The 27,270-nt window shown below is 40.2% G+C and overlaps 1 protein-coding gene and 1 long non-coding RNA gene across 4 annotated transcripts; both read left to right on the top strand.

The window, feature by feature from the left end:
• The first annotated feature begins 1,289 nt into the window (after nucleotides 1-1,289).
• LOC134171152 (uncharacterized) lies at nucleotides 1,290-7,143 on the top strand. The gene is made up of 2 exons (XR_009967515.1): nucleotides 1,290-1,377; nucleotides 6,990-7,143. It is a non-coding gene; the product is annotated as an uncharacterized LOC134171152 (long non-coding RNA).
• A 3,615-nt stretch (nucleotides 7,144-10,758) lies between these two features.
• On the top strand, nucleotides 10,759-27,256 carry RNF138 (ring finger protein 138). Of its 3 annotated transcripts, XM_062633508.1 has the most exons (8): nucleotides 10,759-10,900; nucleotides 11,160-11,308; nucleotides 12,223-12,388; nucleotides 13,733-13,848; nucleotides 15,975-16,043; nucleotides 16,539-16,644; nucleotides 17,489-17,596; nucleotides 19,019-21,872. In XM_062633508.1, the coding sequence occupies exons 2-8, from the start codon at nucleotides 11,196-11,198 to the stop codon at nucleotides 19,085-19,087; spliced, it is 747 nt and encodes a 248-aa protein (XP_062489492.1). In that variant the 5' UTR covers nucleotides 10,759-10,900; nucleotides 11,160-11,195; the 3' UTR covers nucleotides 19,088-21,872. The 3 variants fall into 3 exon arrangements, with proteins under 3 accessions (XP_062489492.1, XP_062489495.1, XP_062489494.1); XM_062633511.1 differs by lacking the exons at nucleotides 10,759-10,900; nucleotides 19,019-21,872 and adding an exon at nucleotides 26,546-27,256 and having other exon boundaries at nucleotides 10,958-11,308; XM_062633510.1 differs by lacking the exon at nucleotides 10,759-10,900 and having other exon boundaries at nucleotides 10,958-11,308; nucleotides 15,978-16,043.
• The last annotated feature ends 14 nt before the right edge of the window (nucleotides 27,257-27,270 follow it).

Raw genomic sequence — 27,270 nt, 5'->3', positions numbered from 1 at the left:
GAAGAATTGTCTGGTTCAGGCTTTTTTTTGGTTTTTCTGGGAGGGAGGGGTAATTGGAACTTGTTTCCGTTTCATAGAACTCAACACGATTCCTTCCCTAATATTTTAAAATAATAACACTCAAACAGTACTTAAAATGAACACTGCTTTGTGCGTGTGTCTGACTACACTACTACTAGTATTTTACATGCAGTTAGTATGATTTGGATAGAATTTAGCTCCATGTGATACGTTTTGTAGAAAAAAAAATGTATTTTGACAAGCCAGCAGTTTTTGCTATTTTTCTTGGGGCAGAATTATGTTTACTTTCTAATAAAACTCCTTGGAAAATATTAGTTATTTCCAGACTGAATAAGACAAATAATAGACTAGCTGTAACTGTCTCTTTTCTAATAATTTGTTTTTCAGAAATCGTTTTGAATTGAGAACACTGACAGCTTTTCTTATTTATATACTTACAGTATACAGAGAGAATTCTTTGTCCCTTTTATTCTCTTTCAGGGCAGGACCTGTTAGAACAACTGATGAGACATGTAGCAATTATAGAATGACTGAGGACTTGAAGTTCAATGACCTTCAGTTTTGTCCAGTAATGATAAGGAACAATTTTGATATCATTATTTAAATGCCTGTTTATTTATGCAATTTGAAGTCCCTATACCCTATGCTATTTGAATTTCTAAATGACACATTATTCAGGTTGCTTGATCAGGAGACATATCTCCTTAATAGTTATTGTTCTCCTGATGCTCAGAAAAACTTGAACATTTATCCACACACATTTGAAAAGTGCACTAACCTGAAAACAATGTCTCCACCATGCAACAGCCCATACCCTGTACTGAAAACTAGGAATTCTCTATGAGAGGGTTTCAATGAGAGCTCCTGAGAATTGCTATTTTGGTCATGGATCTCCAAGCATATCATAACGATTAAATGCTTTTATCAAATGTTCATAGTTGTAGTGTCCAGTATTTTCATCTGTTCTTCTCAAAGGTCATGGTTTTGTTAAGACGCTTTTCTGGATCGGTATTCTGACATGCCAGCACAGTTCCATACAGTGTTCACAGTGTCCATTAGCAAAGCTGACCTTTCACCAGCATGGCATACATCACAACCAGCCACACGGGCATACACCCATGCCACATTTTATCTATGTCAAAAGGAGATCCTAATGATACCTGTCCAGAGAAATTTAAATACGTCTATTATTGCTTGTAGTACTAAAAATGTATCAATTATATATTCATCCACTAACAACATATGACCTCTTCTTCCCAGATATTTCTGTCCTTATTGCCAGTGTGAAGTAGATGAGGATGAGCTAATCGACCACTGTCTCAATTACCACAGATGGGAAGGGAAAGCAGTGGTAATGTACATAAGTATATATTTTAGTGAATTCACATGCTAAACTGATTAATTCTAGCAAGCATTACTCCTAGGAGATAATAGACAAAGTATATTAATTGTTTAATTGGTTTTGACAGTGGAGGAGAAACTTACCTATATTAATTCCCTCTCCCCATCTCTCATGAACAAGTGTGTATGCACGTAATATTTAAAATACTAGCACTTCTATCACTGTGAGTGCTGGTAGGAGCACTGAAAATGGTGTAGAAGTGTGATGATGGATACAACAAAGCTACATTCAGCCAAGACAGCAAGCATTATTAGGTTTAGTGGCTTGCCTGCTTTTAAATCCCGAATGTGCTATTTCTATTGCCATAACTCATATTTATGTGGAGCATTTGCTGTGTATTCTCACCTGGGTTTTGAGGTTATAATTTAAGAACTGCTTATGTGACCTTATATAGCAGTCTGTCATAGTGGGGTTTTTAATTTCTTTGGTTTGGTCTATTTTTTGTTGTTATGTTTTTGGTTTTCTTTCTTTTTAAGATCACTTAACATTAAACAGCTTCATTCTGAAGGTACACGGAGGCTGTGAGGTCTTACTGTGACACTGTTAGCAGGACTGAGGTCTACAGAGTGTAGACTCACATCTTGACAAATGAAATTTACTTCCCTGATCATTATCACCAAGTCTAGCATCTCACAGAAGAGGTGTTTTAGAGGGGCTGAAGGACTTGTAGACATACCAACTAGTGCCCCCATTTCCTGCAGTGCGTGGGATGGAGGAAACCTGCTCTCTTCCCTTTTATATTGCAGGTTAGTTTTCACCGCTAACTTGGAACCAGAGCTCCAAGTAAATCAAAGGAAGTATTCACTCAGTATATATTAATGCTTTAATGTATAACATTTTGCCAAATTTTGCATTTTTCAGATTAGGCTCTCTATTTACTTTGGTCAGCTGAAGTAATTGTCAATAACTTGTATGACAACTATCAGTCTATAAGGTCTTAATTTTTCATTCAGGGTGAATGCATAAATAGCTGTATTGTCTAGCTGTAGGGCAGAATTAAGCCTTAAAATTTAAAAAATTACTATCTACATAATTCAGTTATATATACAAGCTGATCCTGAGAGACTAGTGAGTAATATGCATTATACAGCCTGTTGCACATTTCTTTAAAAATGTAAAAAACAATATTCAGAATTATTTGCCTATAAATAATGTAGAAATTATGACCAGGGAAATGAAACTGTGATATTTTAAGTAACACTGATTTCATAACTTCTTTATTTGGTTTATGAACTGTAGACACTATGTGGTTAATACAAAGCAAAGAGAGGGAACAAGCTGATAGGTGCACTTCCTTGTTTGCTGCTGATACACTGACTCTTCCATGTAGTTCTGAAATACCACTGAAATAACTGCTTCAGGATTTCAGGAGTACCTGAAAAAGTGACTTGGCACAGCTGTTTCAACCTTTTTGTTTCAAACTTAGAATAAACACATTAGGCTTCTAGCTCTAAGGAAGGCATCAGATTTTTTGGCACATTGTATCGTAATGTTCATTACCATAGTATGTCATAAAGGTTCTTTTAGTCTACACATAATTTATTCTCACATGCTGTATCCCATTATAATAATGTTGTTGGCATAGACAGTGTTCTCGTAATGCTTGAAGAAATAAATGTTGCAGCAACTGCAACTTTGTATTACAGAGAATTCACAGGAAGTAATTCAGCTTATCTTTCGATGAATGGTTTTAGGCAATTCTGTTGTAGGGACACAGGTGAATTGTTATTTCGACCAGAGAAATCCTGTATGCTTCTTGTAGCACTTCATCATTCAAACAGTGACTTGGATGATAAACAAATGGATTATTTGTTTAGTTTCTTTTCTGAAGGATAAACAAATGGATACATGAATCGCTTGGATGAGAAATAAATTTTGTATCAGATAAAACAAATGCTGTTGCATGACCCTTCTGTTGTCACCAGTAGAAGAGAATATATGAACCATCAGATCTATACAGGTTGACAGTCCTTGGGATGTCTGCAGACATGAATTACACAGCAGGGATTAGCATAATTGATAAGTGATTTGAAAGTGTGCTGTGCCTAGCACTATTCATCTTGCTCAAAGAATGCCATTTGGCCATAACTGATCCACTTATTTCACATTTCTGGTTCTTTTAAAAACACTGATAGTATTTCTCCTGTAAGACCTCCAAGATAAAAACTTAATACTTCCTTCCACTTATTTATAGTGCTGTCCAATTTGTTGTTTAACACCTAGGAGAGATCCAAGCTATTTCAGCAGAAATTTTATAAGGCATCTTTGGCTCACACATACACTCCATTTTGAAAATTACATAGTAATAGTATTTGCAAACTACTGGGCTTGATTTCATAGAATCATAGAATCATAGAATAGTTAAGGTTGGAAAGGACCTTAAGATCATCAAGTTCCAACCCCCCTGCCATGGGCAGGGACACCTCACACTAAACCATGCCACCCAAGATTCTGTCCAACCTGGCCTTGAACACTGCTAGGGATGGAGCATTCAAAACCTCCCTGGGCAACCCATTCCAGTGCCTCACCATCCTCACAGTAAAGAACTTTCTCCTTATATCCAGTCTAAACCTCCCGTTTAAGTTTTAACCTCTTACCCCTTGTCCTATCACTACAGTCCCTAATGAAGAGTTCCTCCCCAGCATCCTTATAGCCCCCCTTCAGATACTGGAAGGCTGCTATGAGGTCTCCACGCACCCTTCTCTTCTCCAGGCTGAACAGCCCCAACTTCCTCAGCCTGTCTTCATACGGGAGGTGCTCCAGTCCCCTGATCATCCTTGTGGCCCTTCTCTGGACTTGTTCCAACAGTTCCCTGTCCTTTCTATGTTGAGGACATCAGAACTGCACACAGTACTCCAGGTGAGGTCTCATGAGAACAGAGTAGAGGGACAGGATCACCTCCTTTGACCTGCTGGTCACGCTCTTTTTGATGAGGCCCAGGAGAGGCAGAGCAGTAGATGTGGTTTTTCTTGATTTCAGTAAGGCATTTGATACTGTCTCCCACAGCATCCTCATAGATAAGCTAGGGAAGTGTGGGCTTGATGATCAGGTAGTGAGGTGGATCAAGAACTGGTTGAAAGGAAGAAGGCAGAGAGTTGTGGTTAATGGGGCAGAATCTAGCTGGAGGTCTGTGACTAGTGGAGTCCCTCAGGGGTTGGTGCTGGGACCAGTGCTGTTTAATATTTTCATCAACGACCTGGATGAGGGAACTGAGTGTACCCTCAGCAAGTTCACTGATGATACTAAACTGGGAGGAGTGGCTGACACACCAGAAGGCTGTGTTGCCGTTCAGCGAGACCTGGACACAGTGGAGAGTTGGGCGGAGAGGAACTTGATGAAATTCAACAAGGGCAAGTGTAGAGTCTTGCATCTGGGGAAGAACAACCCCATGTACCAGTACAGGTTGGGGGTTGACCTGCTGGATAGTAGTGAAGGGGAAAGGGAGCTGGGGGTCCTGGTGGATAGGAGGATGACCATGAGCCAGAAATGTGCCCTTGTGGCCAAGAAGGCCAGTGGCATCCTGGGGTGCATTAGAAAGGGCGTGGTTAGTAGGTCAAGAGAGGTTCTCCTCCCCCTCTACTCTGCCCTGGTGAGACCGCATCTGGAATATTGTGTCCAGTTGTGGGCCCCTCAGTTCAGGAAGGACAGCGAATTGCTTGAAAGAGTCCAGTGCAGAACCACAAAGATGATTGAGGGAGTGGAACATCTCCCTTATGAGGAGAGGCTGAGGGAGCTGGGTCTCTTTAGCTTGGAGGAGAGGAGACTGAGGGGTGACCTCATCAATGTTTACAAATATGCAAAGGGTGAGTGTCAGGATGATGGAGCTAGTTTTTTTTCAGTGATGTCCAGTGATAGGACAAGGGGCAGTGGGTGTAAACTGGAGCATAGGAGGTTCCAGGTGAACATCAGGAAAAATTTCTTTACTGTGAGAGTGACAGATCACTGGAACAGGTTGCCCAGGGGGGTTGTGGAGTCTCCTACATTGGAGATATTCAAGGCCCATCTGGACAAGTTCGTGTGTGATGTACTCTAGGCTACCCTGCTCTTGCAGGGGGGTTGGACTAGATGATCTTTTGAGGTCTCTTCCAACCCTTGGGATTCTGTGATTCTGTGATACGGTTGGCTTTCTAGGCTGCGAGCACACACTGAAGCTGGCTCATGTTCATTTTCTCATCGATCAGCATCCCCAAGTCCTTCTCCGCAGGGCTGCTCTGAATCTCCAACAGTTCCATGTCCTTTTTGTGTTGAGGACACCAGAACTGCACACAATACTCCAGGTGAGGTCTCACATGAGCAGAGTAGAGGGGCAGGATCACCTCCTTCAACATGCTGGTCATGCTGCTTTTGATGCAGCCCAGGATACAGTTGGCTTTCTGGGCTGCAAGCACACACTGCAGCCAGTTCATGTGAAGTTTCTCATCAACCAACACCCCCAAGTCCTTCTCTGCAGGGCTGCTCTGAATCTCTTCTCTGCCCAACCTGTAGCTGTGCCTGGGATTGCTCCGACACAGGTGTAGGACCTTGCACTTGCCATGGTTAAACTTCATGAGGTTGGCATCAGCCCACCTCACAAATGTGTCCCTCTGGATGGCATTCCTTCCATCCAGGGTATCAACTGAACCACACAGCTTGGTGTCATCGGCAAACTTGCTGAGGGCGCACTCAATCCCACTGTCCATGTCACCAACAAAGATGTTGAACAAGACCGGTCCCAACACCGACCTATGGGGGACACCACTCGTTACTGGTCTCCAACTGGACACTGAGCCATTGACCACAACTCTTTGCATGCGGCCATCCAGCCAATTATATGTACTTTAAACAAAAGTTGTTTCAACAATCCGTTTTTTATTCTACAAGAACCTAGGATGACAAAGTTGTACTTCTGAAAGTGCTGCAGCTGTTTGCTGTCTGAGCGGGCTGTAAAATACAAAATGCAGCACAAGCATTAATGTGCTGTTAAGAGTTTCTCAAGAATATTAGTGTTTTTCTATATGTTTGCTCTAGACAAAGTCCCAAAGACAGATATAAACCATTATTTTTTCAAATGGTGCAAAGGCACTGAAGAAAATTATGTCTAAAATGTCCAAATGAAGGGCAGGGGTAAAGAGCCATCTTAAAAATTTGAGCATGTAACTCATGCACATGGCAGAAACAGACTTCTGTATGATAGAACTTTAATGATAGCTCACCATATATAGCTTCACAAAGTATAGCTAAGATTTGAGTATTTATTTCTATACATAGTAATGTAACATGCATCACCAAATTGCACTCTTTAATAAAGAGTGTTAGCATTGCTGGGTTTTGCATAGTCCCTGAATTAATCTGTTTCTGCATTTGACATTCTCAATTGTTTCAAGTTTCATAATGATTCCTCTTGCTTTACATTGCAGTGTTTACTACTAAAGAATAGAAAGTTAGGCAGTAAACTTTAAGCACGGATGCAAACCCACTGGAACTAGTATTTTGTTAACTGGTAACTCAAGCAGTCAAAATTAAGTCTATTAACACATGAATTTCTAGCTTGATAATCAATAAAATATCCTTTCTTTTTTCCTTCCAGGGCATAGAAACTGTTGGTTAAGGTCTTGTTGAAAGAGTTCTAGGTGGGTCATTCTTAGAATGTGTGCATGTGAATCATCCAAACAGCACGTAAGGACTATTGCAGAAGAGTGGAAGAACATGTTCTGTAGATAAATATGGTTATTAAAATTTAACCATTTGCAATTAATGGATGAATGCATGAATTAATTAATTAAGGCATGAATCTATTTTTTTTCTCAAGTGCTGCTTTGTTTTTAAATTATTTTAAATTAAATTTCAGTTTAAATTAAAATTGGGGGTGGGTATAAGATAAGGGTTGGTAAGTGAAAGCTGCCTTGAAAGAATAGCAAGAAGGGAATATTGGGTTTATAATAAAAAATAGAAAACATTTCAAGAGAGTGACAGTGTCTTTAAACTAACCTGTATAACATAGTATTCTTACTATGTAAGTTAAATAATGTATATACGGTTTTTACATGTACACTATAACATAATAACTTCCAAAGATGATCTGTTTATTCATACATAGAAGCATGTACAGTGATTAAAGTAGCTTTAATCACATGGTAACGTGTAAAAAAGGAAACTCCCAGTAGGCTTTTAGGTCTTCACTTCCACTTTCTTGGAATCAGGAAGTGGCTCCTTTTTGGGAAGGGAAAGATTCAATGTTTCATCTGTGTGGGAAAGTTGCTTTCCTTTCTTTTTGAGAACTGTCCTTGGGAATGAAAACTCCCCTGTCAGAAAGATGGGCAGTGAATGCTCCAAAGGGTGGAATTTGTAAGAATATTTCAGTAACTAAAAAAAACAGTAATCTGGTCTGCCAGCGAAAAGTAGCCTGCATGTCTAAAAAATGTACAGAGAACCTTTTATATATCTGAAATAAGCTAACCCCACAGTAGCGTTGTCCTTAGTTTTGTCTATGATCGCAAGTGTTCTTTGTCAGTAGAGATACACCTGGCAAGAGCAAAAGATGTCCTTCCCCTTGCACATGGCACCTTCTGATCCCCCTGCAGTAACACAGCTCTTTCCCTTTCCCCTTCTGCTCACATCATCCTTGATGGCTCCTGCAGAACAAATCCCAGCTCTTTTCATATTGGCAAGGAGATGTGCTTTTCTTGCAGCATTGTCAAGAAAGCAGTCAAAATAATAGTTGTACAAAAATAAGTTATAGAAAGTTACACAATAGCTGTGCAAAGGTGATCACTTTGCAGTTGTCCTCTGCAAGAAGCAAAATTTTATGAGCAGTTCTACAGTTTTTCACTCTTGAGATTTCATTTCACAAACACATTTTATCACGAGGAATAAAAAGTTGGCAGGGCCATTGCTTTAATTTAATCTAAAAAGTCTGATTTAAAATGCTTTCCTTCAAATAAATGTGTTCATAAACTTCAGCTGCCTGATTTCTCTTTACATGTTGTCTCTGTCAATGGTAAAAACTACATAAGATTTACAAGGCTTGTGCCAGGCTGTATATTGCTGGGTGGCATACTAGTTGTCAACTCCAAGGTCACAGCTTTATTAAAGGATCAAGATTTACAATAACGTTAGCAAAAGCATGAATGTCTTCCCACACACCTTTCTGTAGCTTACTTCTCTGAGGTCATCTGTGCAATTTCTCCCCCTGTCAAAAGCTACTAATCGATAAAACACTGCCGTCTCCCGAACAAAGTTCAAATAGACCTGTCATGTTGCTTTAGCAATAAATCTTTGCTTTTGTTTAACACCTGCCTTCAAAGGGCATAACCCTCTTTACCTGCAGTAATTAATTTCACAGCAACCTTATTTGGCGATTAAAAACTGCTCCCCTTTAACAGATTGAGAAATTGAGACATAAGGACACATTTGGTGAAGGCCATGCTGCCTCTCTACCAGTGAGTAACACAAGGTAGTTGTGTAGCATCTGAACTGAGGTTTCTGTAATTCTTTCTTTTAATGCAATGCCACGACATGCATAGGGCACACTTGAAGCTTAAAGCTGGTTATACAGCTGTGATATAGTCCTAACAGACACAAGAACACACCAGAAGCATTTTGCAGGCTATTTCCTACTTAAAGTGTAGTTCTGTGCTTTCTTTTGCCTTGCACTTGCACTGTTGAAGAGGTTACTGGCAACTTCTGTTTATTACTCATTGTGCCTCTCCAGATATACCAGCCTGGCTCCCTGCTTCATTTCCAGGAAGAAGATAATCAGTCAATCACTTGAAATAGTAAGGGTTTTGCCAGCCTGTGAACAGCTAAGCTAACCTTAGCAGCCTTTAACAGAGCAGTGATAAGCACAGGGGAGCAGTAACCTCCTGAGCTAGGACAACCGCAGTTACAAGAGGAAGTCTTACCACAACACCTCAAATCCCAGCCCCGCCTTCTCCTGCCCAAGATGTTCTACCACTTCCACCAGATTTTCTCCAAAACCTGAAGTAAATATCTCAGCCCAGGTGATTTAATTCTTCCATTTGGCCCATTGCTTTGGATATGCTTCCCTTCAGTGTCTCAGATCTCCTGTGCTTAGAGGCATTCAAATTTTGCCTCCATGTGGTCTAAAGTGAAAGTATTTAGGACAGTCATTGGCTTTGCTGAGCTGTTTCTGCTTTTGGTTAGGAGGATACTAGCATTTTTTAGTAATGGTAATTGCAACAGGCCCCAAGTAAGAAAACTGAGCCAGGGTCCTTCATGGAATCACAGGATGGTTTGCCCCTCATCCTCACCTGAGGAGAGACCTGAAGCTGAGCTTTGGCTTTGTTTCCTGCAGTTCCCTCCCTCCCTTCCAAACCACCAGCCCAGAAAGTGGTAGGGACATTGCCTTTTGCTGTCTATCCCTGGCAGATACAAAAAGCGGCTGTGATGGACATTTGAAGCCTAAATTGTTTTGAAATGTGGGAGATTGAAGGTGTATGCGAACCACAGGTCTTAGTGTTTTGCACTCTCTCTCCCCCAAAAGTCTAACTACGCTAGAGAGAGCAGGATCTCCCCACTAGTGATCACCTCTGAACATCTAGCTGTGGTATAGATGGCTGCTGTCCTAAGGACAGAAGGGAAACAAAGGTGAAAGACCCAGTTCTTCTCAGCCTTTGTCCCATGTCTTTGATACAGGGTGAGAGCCCAGGCCTCACCTGAACCTTAATCATGGATACAATCTCCACAAATTAATATAAGTGACATAATCTCTACAAATCCATTTCCTTTTAAAGCTTCCCCAACATTTTGTTTGTTGTTAATCCTCCATGAGTTAAGTTCAAATGAGATCTAGATATGCTTAACAGGTCCAAAGTCTTCACTACCTGGAGAAATTTGCTGGTATTGCTGTATCACCACCACGATATTATTATAATCCCTCATTCTGGAAGAACAGTGCAGAGACTAAGATTTCATCAGCACCATTCAGGAGGCAGAAAGCCTGGCCCGAATATTACTATTAACCACTAAAACTACCTCATAAAAGCACCACTAGCATCAGCTGGTCTCTAAACAAACAAAAACCAGAGCACTGTTGCTTTATTTGTGTAGAAGGTGATCGTAATTTCCTCTCATGTCGAGCTAGGATCGCGGGTTGGAGCCCCACTCCCAGATATCCGGCGCCAACCCGCGCTCCTGCCGGGCACACGCTGAGGGGTGAGCCCGCCTCCCACCCCAGAGGGCCTCCCGGTGCCGGCGCCTCGGCCTCAGGCGCCTGGGGGCCCAGGATGGGCGGAGGGAGCGGTAGGCGGAGCGGGGAAGCCTCCCGGGCAGGGCGGAGCGGAGGCCGGCCCGCCGCGTCGTAGCAGCGCCGGCGGGCCGGGAGGCAATCGCCATGGAAACGCAGGCCCCGGTCCCGCCCCTGTCTCTGCCTCCCCGCGGGAGAGCGGCGGTGAGTGCCGCCGGGAGCCCGGCCGGAGCCGTGGCTGGGGCGCTGTGGGCGGTACCTGCCGCTGGGGTTCCCTCCCCGAGCACTGCCAGGTAGAGCGCGGCTGGGGGCGCTTCCCGGGCCGGGAGGGGGGAGGAGGAGGAGGAGGAGGAGGAGGAGGGAAGGGCGGGGCGTGCAGCGCGCAGGCCGAGCCCGCGGCCCCCAGCCGCCGCAGCCCGGCCGCCCACCTGGTGCCAGGTGCCCACCCGCCATCTTCTCCCGGACCCCCAGCGTCCTCCGCCCGCGGCTGCCCGGCGCCGCCGAAGCGTAACGGAGCGGGGCTCAGCTCACCAGGGTGGGGCTTGCTCCTAGTCGCCGATCCGCACGGAAAGGCCCTGACGTGTTGCCATGGCCGAGGGAGCCGCAACGGCGGAGGCGTGCTTCAGTGAGGATGATTTTTACTGTCCCGTCTGCCAGGAGGTGTTCAAAACGCCCGTGAGGACCGCGAACTGCCAGCACGTGTGGGTATTCCTCCCTGGCCCCCCGTACCCCCTTCGCCTCTTTCACAAGCCTGTTCCTCCCCTCCTCCCGTTCTCTGCCTTTTAATCCTTAGCCATCCCCTCTCAGGACACCGGCCCCCGGCCTGCACCCGAAGCCAGCCGCCCAGGGGCCCGGAACGGCTACTCCAGGAGGGAGGCGGATTTGAGGCTTGCGTGCCAAGGGCTGCCCCAGCTTTCCCATGCCTCTTTCTTTTGTAGCGATGAGGGCCGGCTGGTTAGAAAAGCCACCTCCAGAAGCAAGCCCTCGGCTGGGTGGTCGATGGAAACATCTCACGCATCTAACCTAACCTAACTCGCGGTTTTAACTTTATAGTTTCCTGCTCGTTTTCCAGCAAGGACCATAGCGTAGTTGTTCTTTCTTTTCAGTTCATCTAGTCTGCTTTTTTCAGAGCAACATTTAATTACAAAGTACTGCTTTGTAGCAAAGCAAAATAGCTTTGGCAGCTGGTGCGCCAGGAAACAAAGTGAGAGAACCACAGAAGGCTGGTGAGCTGAGATCTTTCATGCTAAATGCAGCATGTTTGGCTCCACTTAAGGATGATAAACAGGGCTTACTTTGATAAGGCTTTCCAATATCATGTGCCTGCTGCACCATTTAATATCTCATTAATGATCAATCCAGTATACAGCTCAGGAATACTAGTCAGTAAATAGTAAGATCTTTACATAAAGTGCATTGCCAAGTTCCCCTTATTTCCGTATGCTTTTTTGTAAGCACCATTATTTCATTTTGCTTTTATTTATAAAGATTTGTATACAGTAGACCATTATTCTGACATCTTTCTTCCACCTAATAATCAGCCAGCTTTCTTCAAGGACAAAGTATCTCACTCTTCACTTTGCTAACCTGTGTTTGTGGTAACTTTTTAATTCAGGTTTTGCAGGAAGTGCTTCTTGACAGCTATCAGAGAAAGTGGAACACATTGTCCTCTCTGCCGGGGGAGCGTGACTAAAAAAGAAAGAACATATCCCAAAAGGGCTCTAGATGTTGAAAACAGTATGAAGAAAGCTTCTGGGGGCTGTAGATGCTGTGAGAAGCAGGTAGAGTAAAACTTTACAAAAAGTTGGATAATTCTTTATTATTTTTGACCAGACACACTTTTATTGTGTGTTGTTCTTGTCTTGGAGCTAAAGACCCTATATAACAGTTTGAACTTAGCTTTTTATGGATTGTGCCTGTACTAGGCATGCAGTGCCTGCTAGGTATGCCTAACAGGTGTAAACAGAAACAGGATCTTGTATTGTCTATAAGGACTTTTTAAGTGGAGTGCCAGTTTTTCTGCAAAGCAATGTGAAAACTTGATATAGCCATAAAACTGTCAAAAGAAAAGTCTGACAAGATAATTGCAGATATATGGAAAACCTCAGAAACTTTTGCTGTGGAAATAAAAGTGCCTATAACTACTGTAAAACTGAATTTAAACCAAAAATGTACAGGTTGATTACTCTTAGTGTACATAAAATCATACACCATTTTCCTTTGCCCCATCAATCTGTTTGCATCCTGTCATTCTCTTTGTAAATGGGTCATTATTTTCAGAACATTGGGTGAAATCATGACCCCCACCGAAATCAAGAGTAATCTCTCTTCTGGTATAAACAGATGCAGGATTTCAGGCACACATTTTGCTTACATGAAATTGCATGACATCCAGGTAGTCTTCATGTTTGTTTCATTTCACTTGGGTCTTAGTTCTGCCAATGTGAAGATTAGTACTAGTGGAAAGCTGAGCTGCTTGCTTTGTTCCACATGATTCATTAGGATGAAAAGCTGGGAGAAAGAAATGATAGGAAGTTGCTGAGCTGGAAGGAAGAACCAAATGGATCCCTAGAAGAACTTAGTGGAATTTAGGCACAGGATATGATCTGAGATGTGATCTTATTCTGCCTCTAAACCTGTGAACACTTTCTGACAGTGCTGTTGGACCTGAAATTCTGATTTAGGGCATGTCCAGCACATCTGTCTTCTGACAAATCTGAGCAACTTGTTATCTTGCCTTGCATTTAAGGTGGATATACAGCCTTAAGTTGGTGCTCATTCACATATTGTATTTTTTTTTTTTTTTATCCCTTTTCAAAGAGAAACATTTTGTATTCTCAGAACACACCTAATGCAAAAAGCTTCTGCTCTGCACAAGGTAACAGCAGGCCAGAGAAGACTGAAGGAGCAGTGGTGCTTATCCCATCCTCATGGCCCCTCTCTGTCATAGCTCATCAATTTTTGATCCTGGATTGTGGAAATTGTAGTTCCTGTGACTTTGTTTCATTTAAATGGAGTTTATTTGCATCTTTCACCCCTGAGAGCTCTCAGATGCCTGGCTTTTGGGGGTTTGGGAAGTGGGAATGTTCTCCAGTAATTTCAATAATTTGGAATTTCATTTACAGGTTAGATTTTCGTGGATGAGACAGCATTATAAAACGTGTAAGAAGTATCAGGATGAATATGGTGTTTCTTCTATTATTCCAAACTTACAGATTTCCCAAGATTCTACAGGGAACAGGTAATCGGGGTGTTTTTATCTATGGCAATGTGTCTTCTTTCCCTGCTCCATCCCCTCCCCCCAGAGTATTTTTTTTTTTCCAGGGTATGTCTTTTTTGCAATAATTATTATCCCTGCTTTTGTGCATCAAAAAATTACAGTTTTTCCAGGTCTTTTTCTTTACTCTCAGCACACAGAAGAAAGCCTTTCTGCATGGTGGTTTGGAATGTCTTCCAGGGACTCTCCTAAAAAGTATTATTTGTAGCTCGCTTTCCTTGCCTTGGCAGCATTTGAGCAGCTTACTTTGTAACATACTTTGTAATATTTAGCCCCAGGGAAGTCCCCTTCTCTTTTTATCCCTCCTCCTCTTTCCTAAGTCTGTTTTAGTTGGTATCCTGTGTCAAAACTTTACTATGCAAGCTTTTGCTTTCTTATTGAATTTATTTTGAACTGATCTGTTATGAAATATACAAAGAATTCCAGTATGGTACATACCATAAAATACAGATGACACAATTTGTTTTCAGGCAGTAAAGCTAAAGAACTTTCTTTTTCATACATTCTCACTGATCACAGTATCACAGTATCACAGTATGCTGGAGATTGGAAGGGACCTCAAAAGATCATCTAGTCCAATCCCCCTGCCAGAGCAGGAACACCTGATGTTACACAGGAATGTGTCCAGGCGGGCTTTGAATGTCTCCAGGGAAGGAGACTCCCCAACCTCCCTGGGCAGCCTGTTCCATGTTCCGTTCACTGAGAAGAAGTTCCTTCTCAAGTTTAAGTGGAACCTCTTGTGTTCCAGTTTGTACCCATTACCCCTTGTCCTATCATTGTTTGCCACTGAGTAGAGCCTGGCTCCATCCTCGTGACACTTTTATATATTTATAGACACTTATAAGGTCAAGTCTCCTCTTCTCTAAACTATAAAGACCCAGCTCCCTCAGTCTTTCCTCATAAGGGAGATGCTCCACTCCCTTAATCATCTTGGTTGCCCTGCGCTGGACTCTCTCCAGCAGCTCCCTGTCCTTCTTGAACTGAGGGGCCCAGAACTGGACACAATATTCCAGATGGGGTCTCACCAGGGCAGAGTAGAGGGGAAGGAGGACCTCTCTCGACCTACTAACCACCGCCCTTCTAATACATCCCAGGATGCCATTGGCCTTCTTAGCCACAAGGGCACAGTGTTGGCTCATGGTCATCCTGTCGTCCACTGATGTTTTTGTTTTGATTGGGGATCTTTTCTTATTTTTGAAAACCTTTTTTTTACATAGTAGTTTCATTGGGCTTTATTCTATATAGCCTGTCCTTTATTTATTTTCTTTTGATATCTGTTTTCTATTTTTAGCAGTCTGAACTTCTCTGTGTTTGGTTTTCAACCCTTTAATATATTGAAAGTGGAAGTTTAAGCTGTTACCAGAACTAGCTTCAGCAGTGTTTCACTGAAGTGACTGGATATTATATCACTATTTATTGACTATGCCACTGTAGCATACCTGTGCTTATAATATTACAGAAGTGTAAGAAAATGTACTGTGCCCAGATTTGTGACTGGAAATGTTAATGTTCTTGGAATGATCAATGTGTCTGTGCAGTTTCTTCTGGCTTAGCTAGAGGTGCATACATGGTCAAAATTACTTTCTAAATGTTTCAGTCTGTCACTCTTACTTTAGGAAATAGTTCATTTGTGCTCAGTGTAAAAAGATTGATCTTGCCGTAGTTGAAAGTTGTAAATTATTTGTGTAATCCCATGGCAGTTAAGTGCTTGTTTGCATAGTCTTAAATCAAAAAACTTAGAAAGTGCTTCCTGTCTTGCATTCACATCATTCATAATGCTTTTTGAGCTACCTGGCTGTAATCTCCATTACCATTCTTGTTGGCTAAATGTTTGTTGTACCATATACTGTTTTGCTATAAAGCTGTGTAGTATTCCAGCAAGGGTCACCCTGGTAACTGCATACTGAGGTTTACATTGATCCAAAGGAAAAGTTGGGAGAGTTAATTGTGTGCCATTGTATGTTTTGCCTTGAAATTCATGTGACTCAATGGATTTCTTCCACTTCCCCCATGTTACTCTTAAACTTCAAAAACTCTCGATGGTAGAGTAAAATAATATGAATTTTATTTTTTTTTTTCTTCATTTAAAGTAGCAGGAGTGCTGTGGTATCTGGTAATGGCGAGATGGCTAATAATCAAATGCTTCAAGGAGAAACAAGGTAGGCTGCTTATTTTTTTATAGTTAATATTAAAATAGATACAGATAGTCCTATTGCAAGCTTCTACTAATGTAAAAAATCCCACAAGCACATGCTACTAGTTGTATTTAAAAATTTGTGTAGTTTCCCCTCCTTTTGCATCTATACATTAGAATTTGGTGTTTTTTTAGTACTTTCCTGGATGATTTGCACTAAAAGATGTTACCAGTAAGTAAGATCAGGATGCAGCTGAAATCGTTGCAAAAGAGTTTTCTGAAATCCAAGTTTCAGAAGAGTGCATTTAGATGTACAAATGATAAATGTGCTTTAAAATTACAATTTGGAAGTAGCACTGGAACTCCATTAGATCTGCTGCTATGTCAATGAGGGTGGGCTTTTTTTTTAAGTTTTTTTCAAAATAAGGGAAAATGACAAGGTAACAGAGAATTTACACTTTCTGTAACACTGCTTCTAAAACTTTCTGTTCTGTTTAATACTGTGTATTTCTGTTTACAGTGGACACCCAACCTTCAAATGCCCCTTGTGTCAGGAAGCCAATTTTACCAGACAGCGCTTGCTGGATCACTGTAATAATAGACATCTTTATCAGATAGTTCCTGTAGTAAGTATTGTTGTTTATGTATGATTCTTAAGCTACTTTCATTGTAATTATGTGCATAATTTTAAATGTGTAGCAACTACTCTATATCTGTAAAGATCACTGTGGTCTGAGAAAGGCAATATACTTAATGCAGTGCATTTAACTTGATGGGTGACTTTCATGTGAAAATGTTTCTTGTCCAGATTCTTGTTGGTTTAAGGCATTTCTGACTTAGCTGTCTCATTTATCTAGATGTGAAACAAACTCAGTTTTTGAGCCTGACACTCTTCTTCATTTAGTAGTTCAGATCTGTTTCTGTAGATTCCCATTCATAACATAACTTGTTTTATGTGAAACCTGCGCTTATGTGAAAAGTAATCTAAAATAATCAATCAAGGGAACTGAAGAGGAAAAATCTGTTTGGTTTTCTGTTCTTTTAATCTGTATAGGGTGTGTTATTTTTTCTTTTGACTTGATCATCTCAATTGTGTGAAAATTCTCTCAAACAATGAGTAGGATACAGTAATCACTTTGTGTTCTAAATTTTAACCAGCAGAAATTAACTAGAGTGCCAGACAGACATGCTAATGTTACACTCCTAAGAGAAATATGAGATTTGACAAGTTGAAATGTAATTTTTGGATGTTATGCAACTGAGGAAAAGAATACTTAAAACTGTGATTTTATGTGAAAATCTCCACAGTATTTTGGTAGTGGATGAGTAATAGACTTTTCCTGTATTCCTAGTTATTTTCCTGTATTCCTAGTTATTCCTGTAGAACATGTCTTCAATGTGTTCTGTATTACCAATAATTTTTTTTATTTTTTTTCATTCTTTCTCTTTCCCATTCCCCTCCAAATTCAGATCTGTCCTATTTGTGTATCTCTTCCTTGGGCAGATAGTAACCAGGTGACTAGAAATCTCGTTAGCCATCTAAATCTAAGACACCGGTTTGACTACGGAGAATTTGTGGTAAGTTTTGTCTTCTTTGATGTGTAGGGGAATAAATGGTAACTTTTTTCTATAAACAAAATGCCAATAAAAAATTTGTACCAAACTTGTTTGTGCTCTGGACATGCTATGTTCCTGCTTTGTACAGAACTCGGAAGTAGCCCTGTCTGCTCTTAAACATTCTGTTATCAACATGAACTGCCACTGAGAATAGATGTCTGTCAGTAGCTGAAGTCTGCTCCAAACTGATGACTGAAGTTAAGGATACCTTAATGTTCTCAATCTGAATTATTTGTTCCTCCAGAACAGTTAATTACGGTTGCTTCTGGGGAAAATAAAACAGATACTACTCTGTTTTATTGACATTTTTGACTTTTTATGGCAGAAATGGTTAAATCATAATGCTCAGGACTCAAAGTGCAGCTTGACTAGCTGATACTGCTGCTACAGCCTCTCTTCCAATATGTTGTGACAGGGGCTGCAGCGTGAAAAAGAGAGATGTCATTATTGTTCAGGTTGCCTTCTTTCAGGCTCACTGATTAAATGAGCTTGAACTAGGTGCAGAACTACATACACAGGTGTAGTCAGTGAATGGATCATAAGTCAAGCGAACCAGTTGAGTACTGTGTGTAGGATCAGAGAGCTGGAGAATTTGTGTTGTATTTTCTACAATTTGGCAGGCTTTGGGGTACACTCCTTGAGCTTTGTATGGGACAAGCATAGTACTTGAGGAGCAGGCAGCCTCACTGGCTAGAGGTGGGCAAAATGATGCATATTGCTCTTTGTATAAAGTGATCTGTGACAAAGGCATGAAGAGCTAGGAGATTGGTGCAGCGGATTGGGCTCTTCAACATGAGAGCATCTTCCATGTTTGAGGATGTAAAACTGGTGGCGGCAATTCTGATGTGGGGCAGCTGCCAGAACGGCATTAAAATATGTATTACTCTGGCTTATTAACAACTTGGAAGACAGCTTTTCAAAAGTAGCAGGGTTAACCACCCATCTTTTATGATGCATGTTTGCTTTCTCATTGTAAGCAGTATATTCTCAATGATCAATGATTACTGTTGTCTAGGGATCACATTTTGTTTTTATTAATGGAGGATGTTATGGCTGGTTGGAAGCCCTGTTACAAGAATAGTGTGACAGAGTCAGTCAGCTTTTCTGAGCTGGCTGTTCTGTAATGTAATTCAGCCAGGGAGAGAAGATGGACCCTTCTGCTTAATGAGCCTTGTCCCACTCATCTGATTCTTCTCTTGTCTCATGTATCTCTTGGTTAAATAAAAGATACTGTGCAACATAAACAATCATCTAGTACATGTAAAGATGAAGAGCCTTCATCTAAGTGCCAATTCCTATGTAAAAATGTGGGAAATGAATGATTAAGGACTATGGTACTTCTTGAGTATTTGTCCATTTTGATGATGTTTTCATTTTGTTTAGAATCTTCAGCTTGATGAAGAAGCCCAATACCAAAATGCAGTTCAAGAATCCTGTCATGTGAACTTTTAAAGTATAGCTCCCTTTCATCTCACTGATTATCTGAGAGAAAAATCACATTATTTCTATTGGTGACCTGAAGTGTATATTAATAAAAACGGTATTCAGTAACCACTTTTCAGGCTTAACTTTTTCCCAATGTTCATAAGGACTTTTCATAAATGATTTAGCTGGAACTCAGATTTGATACCTGTACTGAGTTGTGCCCTTGTGGAGTTTTGGGGACCTTTTTAGAACTTCACATGGTTGTCTTTTTCTCTAATGTTTACTACTCTGTTAATTACACAGTTCCTTTTATTAATGTAAGATATTTTAATTCACCAAAACCAACTTTGAAAGTATCTTTAGAAAGATACGCCAAGATGCTCTGTTGCACTGTTGAGTTTAAGTTCAGGACTCATCTGCTAAGATATCTATGAGATGATAATTTTTTTTTCTGTTCTTGCCCAATGACAAAGTTTTTTTGGATATTGTGATTTGTTTTTTTACCATCACTATGTGAATGAAAATAATAAGAAACAATTTTTTTGTTTGTTTTCTATGGATCAACAATGCAGAGCAGCGTTGGTTTTGGTTTTGTTTGTTTTTTTTTTTTTTTGTTTCCACCTTTCATTGAGAAAGAATAATGCTATTGCCTAGGAGTAATCACATCTATTTTTAACTCTTTCTGGAGCATAACTGAAATAGAATGCTTGCTTACTAAATTGGTGGGTGAGGAGTTTTCCCTATGCTTCCAACTACTAAGGAAGATGATATACTTTCTAAGCAATTTAAGGTGACATGCAAAAGGTATGCATTTTCATATATGACTGTGACCAGCTAGTTTTTCATTTTGCTGGAGCTTTTCAAGAACTTCCGTTGTTGCATTTGAAATTCAAGTTTTGGTCAGTTCGGTCTTTCATGGCAGGCTGTGTAACTCGAACTAATTGTCATCAGACCTACCAACACTGAAATTAACTTGTTTGTTTTGATAGGCTGTTTAAAATTTGGGTGTCTCCTACAAACCAAAGGCTTGAAAAAAAGAGTTGAGAAGAAAACTTGCTCTAAAGTAGTTACCAGCATTTCTAAGAGTTCCTATTCTAGATTTTCACATTCCCAGCAAAACCATCATTACATTCAGAGAAAACAGAGCAATAATGCAATTTTTAATTTAAATGGAAAATGTATTTGTAAAAGAACTTTAGAGGTTTTTTTATTTAATACTAATGGGGACAAGGAGAAAGAAAGGTGCACAGCTTGTATTTTTGAGGTTTAAAGACACTGTTCTGAATGTTTACCATTCAGGACCAACATTTCATCCTATGTCACCATTGCCCATTGTCAAAGTATTTTTCTTAGTGGGTATTGTATATATGATGGAAAACATCCCCAGTGATTTTCCTGTTTTAGTTGGTGATTTATGTATAATACTATAAGTTGTGCAGCTGAAGTAAAATCTGCTTCTTGTGCCCTGGCTCCCATTTGCTCTCCAAATAGATTTTGGTTACTCTTTAAATACTGGGAGATTTCATATTCCAAAGGTTGAAATGCCTCATTTGGCAATGTAACGGGTTTCAGAACTGATTCTTAGTTCTAGTATGTTGAGTGTTGGAACTAAACCATTATACACTGTAACTTGACATTTCTCTTGCATTTCTTAAGAGTGTAAAACATTACTGGAGCCATAGCTAGCTAAAACACAGAGGAAGCTGGCTATTTCAGAAACATCTGAAGGTTATATTCTTTTAATAACAACTTAACTTGTCTTACATTCTGTTACTGGCTTAATACAGTATTTTCACAGCAGCCCATGCTTTAATCTTGTACTCCAGCTTGCCTGTTTGCCCTTGTCATGGTTTAACCCCATGCTCTTGTCTGCACATTCTCACTCGTCTGTCAGCTCTAGTGCTTGTGTGACCACGTACTGATTTGGAGTGGTTCACTGATCCAGCTGAAAAAGTTGTTTAGATTTTGACTTTCTCTTTTTGTTCTATAAAGCCAACTATGAAATAGTGCCCTTAGACAGAAAGGAGTTTCAAGGTAGCCTGATGCTAAAGTTTTCGCTTTTTAAAGTAAAAATGCATACCGTGGTGATTTTATTACTGCATATATTTCCTAAGGAATTTAATAGTTATATGTAAGTTTAGTTAAATTTTTTAGATTCAATAAAATATATGATCTGGCAATAAATGCCTACAGCCAATACAGATTCAGAATGCCTCATGGACACTGGAACTAGTTATTTCTATTACTTGAACATATCTTGAGAATTGCAAATGGAATTACATCTCTTCTAAAACTCTGGGAAACAAATTTTTCTTATAGCAATAATTAGTTGTCACTTGATGCGTAGCTGCTGAACATTTTAGTCACGTTTAAATGTTGAAAGACTTGAATACACATTTTAAAGCAACAAATGTGTATTAATGCAATATAAAAAAAGAACTTGCAAAATATTTATCCTCTTTATTTGCGTTATGTTAAAATCTGTATTGGCAGGCACTGCCTTGCTTAAGATTTTATACTTTCAATATGAAGAGATTGCATCCAATACGTTCGCTAGGTAAGTGTTTAATGAAAATATCTATTTAAATAATGCTGCTGCTGGTCATAATCTTTCTCACTGAAACTCAGACATGCACAAAAAGCTGCGTATCTGTGATGGGTGATGCTTGTACTCAAAACTTGCGATCTTTACTGGAAGGTTGCTGTTTAACAATGTTTTTATGTTCATGTTGCATTGTGTATGGTTTCAATATGGAATATTATGTTTGAATTGTACCTTCTATTTTTTCTCTTATTAAAGTATTTTATTTTCCTTTTTTTTTTCTTTTTTTGTTTTTTTTTTTTTTTGTTGCATAATAAAGCTGATCAGTCCTCTTGATGCTGCTACTTCCTTTTCAGATGCTTTCTAAACCTAAGTACGTGGTCAGTTTTATGCCTTCACACTTTGATGACTGGAGTGGCATGTATGCTGCTGAAATCAATGAGTTGTGGCTCATGATCCATTACTGAGCTGACAGGTTACCTTGTGTCACATCTTAAGATCTTTCCATGAAGCAGAAAAGATGATTGGTTGACGCAAACTTACTTTGTGCTTGTTTTCTCCCTTCCATGTTCGTGTGTTGCTGTCACATGTAATGTGAATAGAGAACATCTAAAAAGGGAGAGAAAGAAGTATGTAACACTTGGGGCCAATAGCAAGCCTTGTTATTTAAAGTTGGATCTACGGAGGAAATGGTTTTCTGAGGAAAGAATTGTCCAATTTGCATTGGACCATATTTTTGGGCTGAAAAAATCTGGTTATTTCTTGTGCTTTTACATCCTAAGGTCATACAGATGACAATATGGATATGGAATTGATTCTCTTATTTTGAATGATAGAAATATAAAAAAAGCAAATTTACATTTTATTAGTTTATTGTTCTTTCCCCTTAGAACCTGGTTTTCTGAGCATTAAATAAATCACTGTCTCCTAAATCTGGTCATTAAGCCCTTTGTTAGAAATTCCATTTGATTTTCTTTTACTATAGCAATGCCTTCTCTTGGAGATAAGGCACTAAGTGTCTGTAATTCTCATTGGCAGTATGTTAGGCTATGTGAGCTCTAGAGAACTCCCCTTTGTCCTGCTCTAGTCCTAAGCCATGGTTTCATACCCAGGGAGAGGGGGGGACTTTGTACACCCAGGCCATCTTCTCACAGGTAGTCAGGGCTAGAAGGCTGTATTTGGGAAGCATTCCTGGGTCCCTCTTTTTAGATGTGTCTTGAGTCCAGTGAGATTTGAATGCATGGATGCCTGTGAGGTTGCTGCTGTAAAAGAGTGGGGATGGTGTGTATGAGCTAATGTATTTTTTTATACTCCTTGTTTTGTGCTAAAACAGACACACTAATTCATGAATGCTCTTAAGATGTTCACTTAACTATGTCTTGTAAACACTGTGCCATTTGTGTAATGACTGCAGAACCTGGCAGCCAGGTTATTGCTGGCAAGCAGAGCTACAAGAGTATCTGACAAAAGCATCTTCAGGGTTTTTTTAGAATTACAGAAACCAGCATCGAAGGGCCACAAACAGTACATGGTTTGTTCTCTGTACAGTGTCCATGTAAATTTGCTCTAGGTATCAGGTTTCTTTTGTGTCCAGTTGTGGGTATTTTTGAAAACACATAGGAGACAAAATTCAGGGCCTCTAAGAAGGCTTTTCAATAATGTTACAATTGTCACTTCCCGGTAAATTACCAGACTCTTGATAGGGTAAAGCATAGACTGTTTCCCAACCCCCCCCCCATGAGTAAAGTAGGTCTGTACTGTGCTTACTCTCCTCAAACTGTAGGTCTGCTCTGGGAAGGGCCACTTTTCACCTCTTCATTTTCCAGCTGTTCCCAGCCTTATTCTAACTGTAACACGTTCCGTATTGTTTATACGCACCTCTGGCTGTGCCCTCTATATTTTGGGACTGATGTAGGCCTTTGGTAAATGCAGAAACTAAGAAATTTAGCATTAATAATTTCTAGAGTTCACCTGCCACGCTTACTTATATGGCTGGAGGAGTTTATATTTCTCAGAATGTGTTTGCAGTTTGAAACACTCTTACCAGTCAGATTTTGACTTTCAATGCTTTTTAAAGTATTTGCTTGGTTGTTTTCTTTCAGGGAAGGGTCTGGTTTTGGATTAGGGAGATTAGGATGATGTTTAAAATCAGAAACATCTCATGCAAACCAGTTCTTTATGGTAATAGGCACTTGTTTTTTGGAAAGCCTTGCATGAGGTTCTCTGGTTTTGCAGGTATGGGCAGAAGACAGTAGGAAGATGGTGGCTTTTTTCTCCAGTGTAACTGCTGTGGTGCTAGTGTCATAGAAGGTTTATGAGATGTATCAGCTCCGTTGTGAGACTGTTCAAACTTCAGTAGTTTCTTTTATGGATTTTTCTTCTTTCATAATTCAAACCACAAGAGGGCACTGAGTATTTTTGGGTTGTCTCTAAATAAGGATAGCATTTAAGGATACTAATTCACTAAGTAGTAGTACTCTGAGACACTTTTAGATATCAGATTTCTATGCAGATGTTTCATAAAATGAAATAAATCATTTATATGTGTTAAGGGTTAAGAGACTGACTGAGGTCATTCCAATCTGCGGAAAGAATATTTCTAACTTACTGTAAAACCTCAAACTTACAGATTTGCTTGTATCATCTGTGGGAAATAAGCCGTATTCCCCCAACACTCCACTCTGGGGACAGCTGAGTGGCCCCCAGTTCACGAGTGAAGGTGAAATGTAGCAAGTGCATGCAAACCCCGTTCACTCGCAAGAACTTTCCTTCCCCAAACGCGTTCTTTACAGAGGTCGTCTTTAACCTGAAGCGTTGCAAGTGCGCACAGGAGTCACAGGGGGGCACCTGAGGACTGCTGCAGTCTGATAGTGAGCGATGGGGTCATTGCTGGGGTTTTGACTTCTCGTTTTCTGAAACTGTGACATATCAACGACCTCGCAGATTCCATCTGCTGAGGTGATGGGGTCCAGCAGGTGCCAAGTACAACCACACTTCGTTACCCCTTCATATTACTTAGGTCTTCTAAGTTGTTCTCTGGCAGTACATGCAGTAGTTTGGGGTTGATAGAGGCCTCTGGAATGAAAACAGAAATTCTCCCAGCTTAGGCTCATGCTTCATTGTCTAGGAGAGAACTAAGTACCCCTGGGGTATGCTTCTATAGGGGCACAATACCCAGCGGCCAGCTACAGTTACTTTAGCAGCTGCAAATCAGTTTGTTTCACACTGTAATCTGATTCATATTTACCATGAAATAAGTTTGTGTAAAAACATGTCAAACATGATTCAGACTCCTGTGAAAGGGGAGAGGTGAAATCCTCTATGAGTAATTACTTAATATATGAAAGATGGTTTTCTCACACAAACTATAAGATAATGGTTCAAGTACATGTCTGAAGTGGCAGTGGGGAGGAAGGGATGCAATGTTATACACCCAAGCTTCTGTGGTTTGCTTTTTAACCTTGCTTTTTAATTTACCTGCAGTTAAGCGGTGCAAGGAAACTGAAGGTTTGCTTCATTTTCGGGACAACTCTTAATCAAAGCATTTGCTCCTCTGCAAGAAGATAGAATAGTTGTATTTGATATTTTCTGCAATTTTTTACATTCTTGCATTATATCCCGTATGACACCCAGTAGGCTTGTAAACATTGGAGTTTCATTCCTTGAAATACTTAGGTGTTCAACTTGAAACATTTTGGTTTTGATTTGGGATCTTTTATCTTGCACGTTTATTTGACAACCCTTATCTTCATTGGTGCTTTTGCCTCATCAGCCAAGGAGTTACTGTTGCAGTGTTATCCCCATTTGGGGAATTTAACTGCAGAAAAAGTGAAAACTAATTTGTGCAAGATAATGCAGGAAGCTTGAAGCAGGGCAAGCAACAGTCCACTGTCTGAGAATAATAGACCATTTGAATATCCTCCTACTCTTTAACATTTGGTCTCTAAGTACTGCTAAGTGGGGTATGTAATGCTCCACAAGCCAGCACTTTTCAAGATAATTTAATGAATTCATACCACTTGAAATTGACACTGAAACTTATGATCAGTCAGGTTCCACCCAAATGTCAACAAACATCCATGAATCACCATTGTTTGCTGAGGAGTACACTGATAGCAAAATTATCAAAGCATCTGTGCTGAAATAGAGAAGATCAATGACACTATTCAAATATTCAAATACCTACTCAAAATGCTAGAAAATCACTGGCTGTATTGAGCTATTTTTAACTGTTTTTATGTCTCTCTGTAGTTAGCTGGTATTGTACTCTGAAATTAAGTTCCTTTGGCTTTTAAAAAGAGCATTTTTGCCATCGTGTACTTTACTGATTTTTTACAATCTCTCTGCCCCTATTACTGTCTCTTCTCAGTAGCAATCTTCCCTTCCCAGCAATCTTCTGCAGACATAGCTTTACAAAGAAGACTAAAGCAAGCGTTTTTTCCCTCTGCATTGGACAAAGCCTGATGGATGTGCCTTCTGCAGGGGGATAAGCACCACAGTATTATTATTATTATCTGTGCTGAAGTAGTGACCACCAGCAACATTGCTGCTAGGCAGAGGTAAAGAGACAATGCCTGTCCAAAGGAACATGCAGTCTGCTCTGTGGTGCTCCCCATGTGGCTGGTAGTAGCAAAGTGAACTCAGCAGGAGATGCAGGTGGTCATTGGATCTGTGGCAAGCTCCACATCAAGTTCTGATGTCTTTTCATAGCTTCTGCTAGCAGCGTGGGAGCATGTGGGTATATGGGGAAAGAAATGTAATTGACTGGCAAAAGCTCAGATTTTGCAGGTGTCTCTTACTCAGGGCTCATTAGATAGCCTAGCACCCATAAAAGTTGTGAAATATGTTCAAGACAGAAAATTGTGAGAAAGGAAAAAACAACCGGTTAAAGATTGCTCTCCTTCTGCTTTGTATTTAATGTTTTAACTTTTCCTCAAACACAGAGCTTTTAGTTAGGACACTGGTGGACTCTATCAGCAGATCAAAATGGAAAAGACATCCTTGACTTCACAGTTCCCTAACCATGTCAAGGAAGGACATGCAATACTTTGGCTGCTATGTGTCCTGGTAACTGTAGAATAAAGAAATAATCCAAGACTGCTATACTTCTTGTAAATCTGAAAATGTCCACCATCTATAGGTTGTTCTATCCTTTATTAATTAATCTCCAGGAATGGTCAATTATTTCTTACTGTAGGTCTTGGTCTTAGAAGTATGATATGGCTGTAGTGCTTTCTATCCTCAAAGAAAAATGCAAGCAGTTGCACAGCAAACCCCTGAAGGAAAATAAGAGGTAGGTATATTGCCTGAACATAGACAGTCAGTGATAAAGCAAGATGTTTGCCATTGTAGAGAATGTTCTGACAAAAGTAGGCAAAGTCTGTAGAAAAGATCTCTGCTTGGATAGAAAAAACTTCTTTAAGACTGCCCATCCATCTATTACTTTCTCCTCAGCATGTATTAAAAAAGCATTTAGCTACTTCATGAGTGACACCAAAATTTATGACAAGAACTTCTGTCTTAAAAAGTCCTGATATCCTGTTGTTCATATATTATTTTTCTGTTGCATCTTGTTTAATTATACTAGATGACTGGTTGAAGTATCAAAACTCTGAGTTTTATTCATTTAAAAGCAATGTGAATTGGAGGAAAAACATGTAAAGGGACT

Source organism: Pezoporus occidentalis, unplaced genomic scaffold, assembly GCF_034315485.1.
Source record: "Pezoporus occidentalis ecotype Australia unplaced genomic scaffold, CSIRO_AGI_Poc_V1 ctg4, whole genome shotgun sequence".
In the NCBI taxonomy this organism is placed as follows: domain Eukaryota; kingdom Metazoa; phylum Chordata; class Aves; order Psittaciformes; family Psittacidae; genus Pezoporus; species Pezoporus occidentalis.
This window is presented reverse-complemented; position numbering and strand designations above follow the sequence as displayed.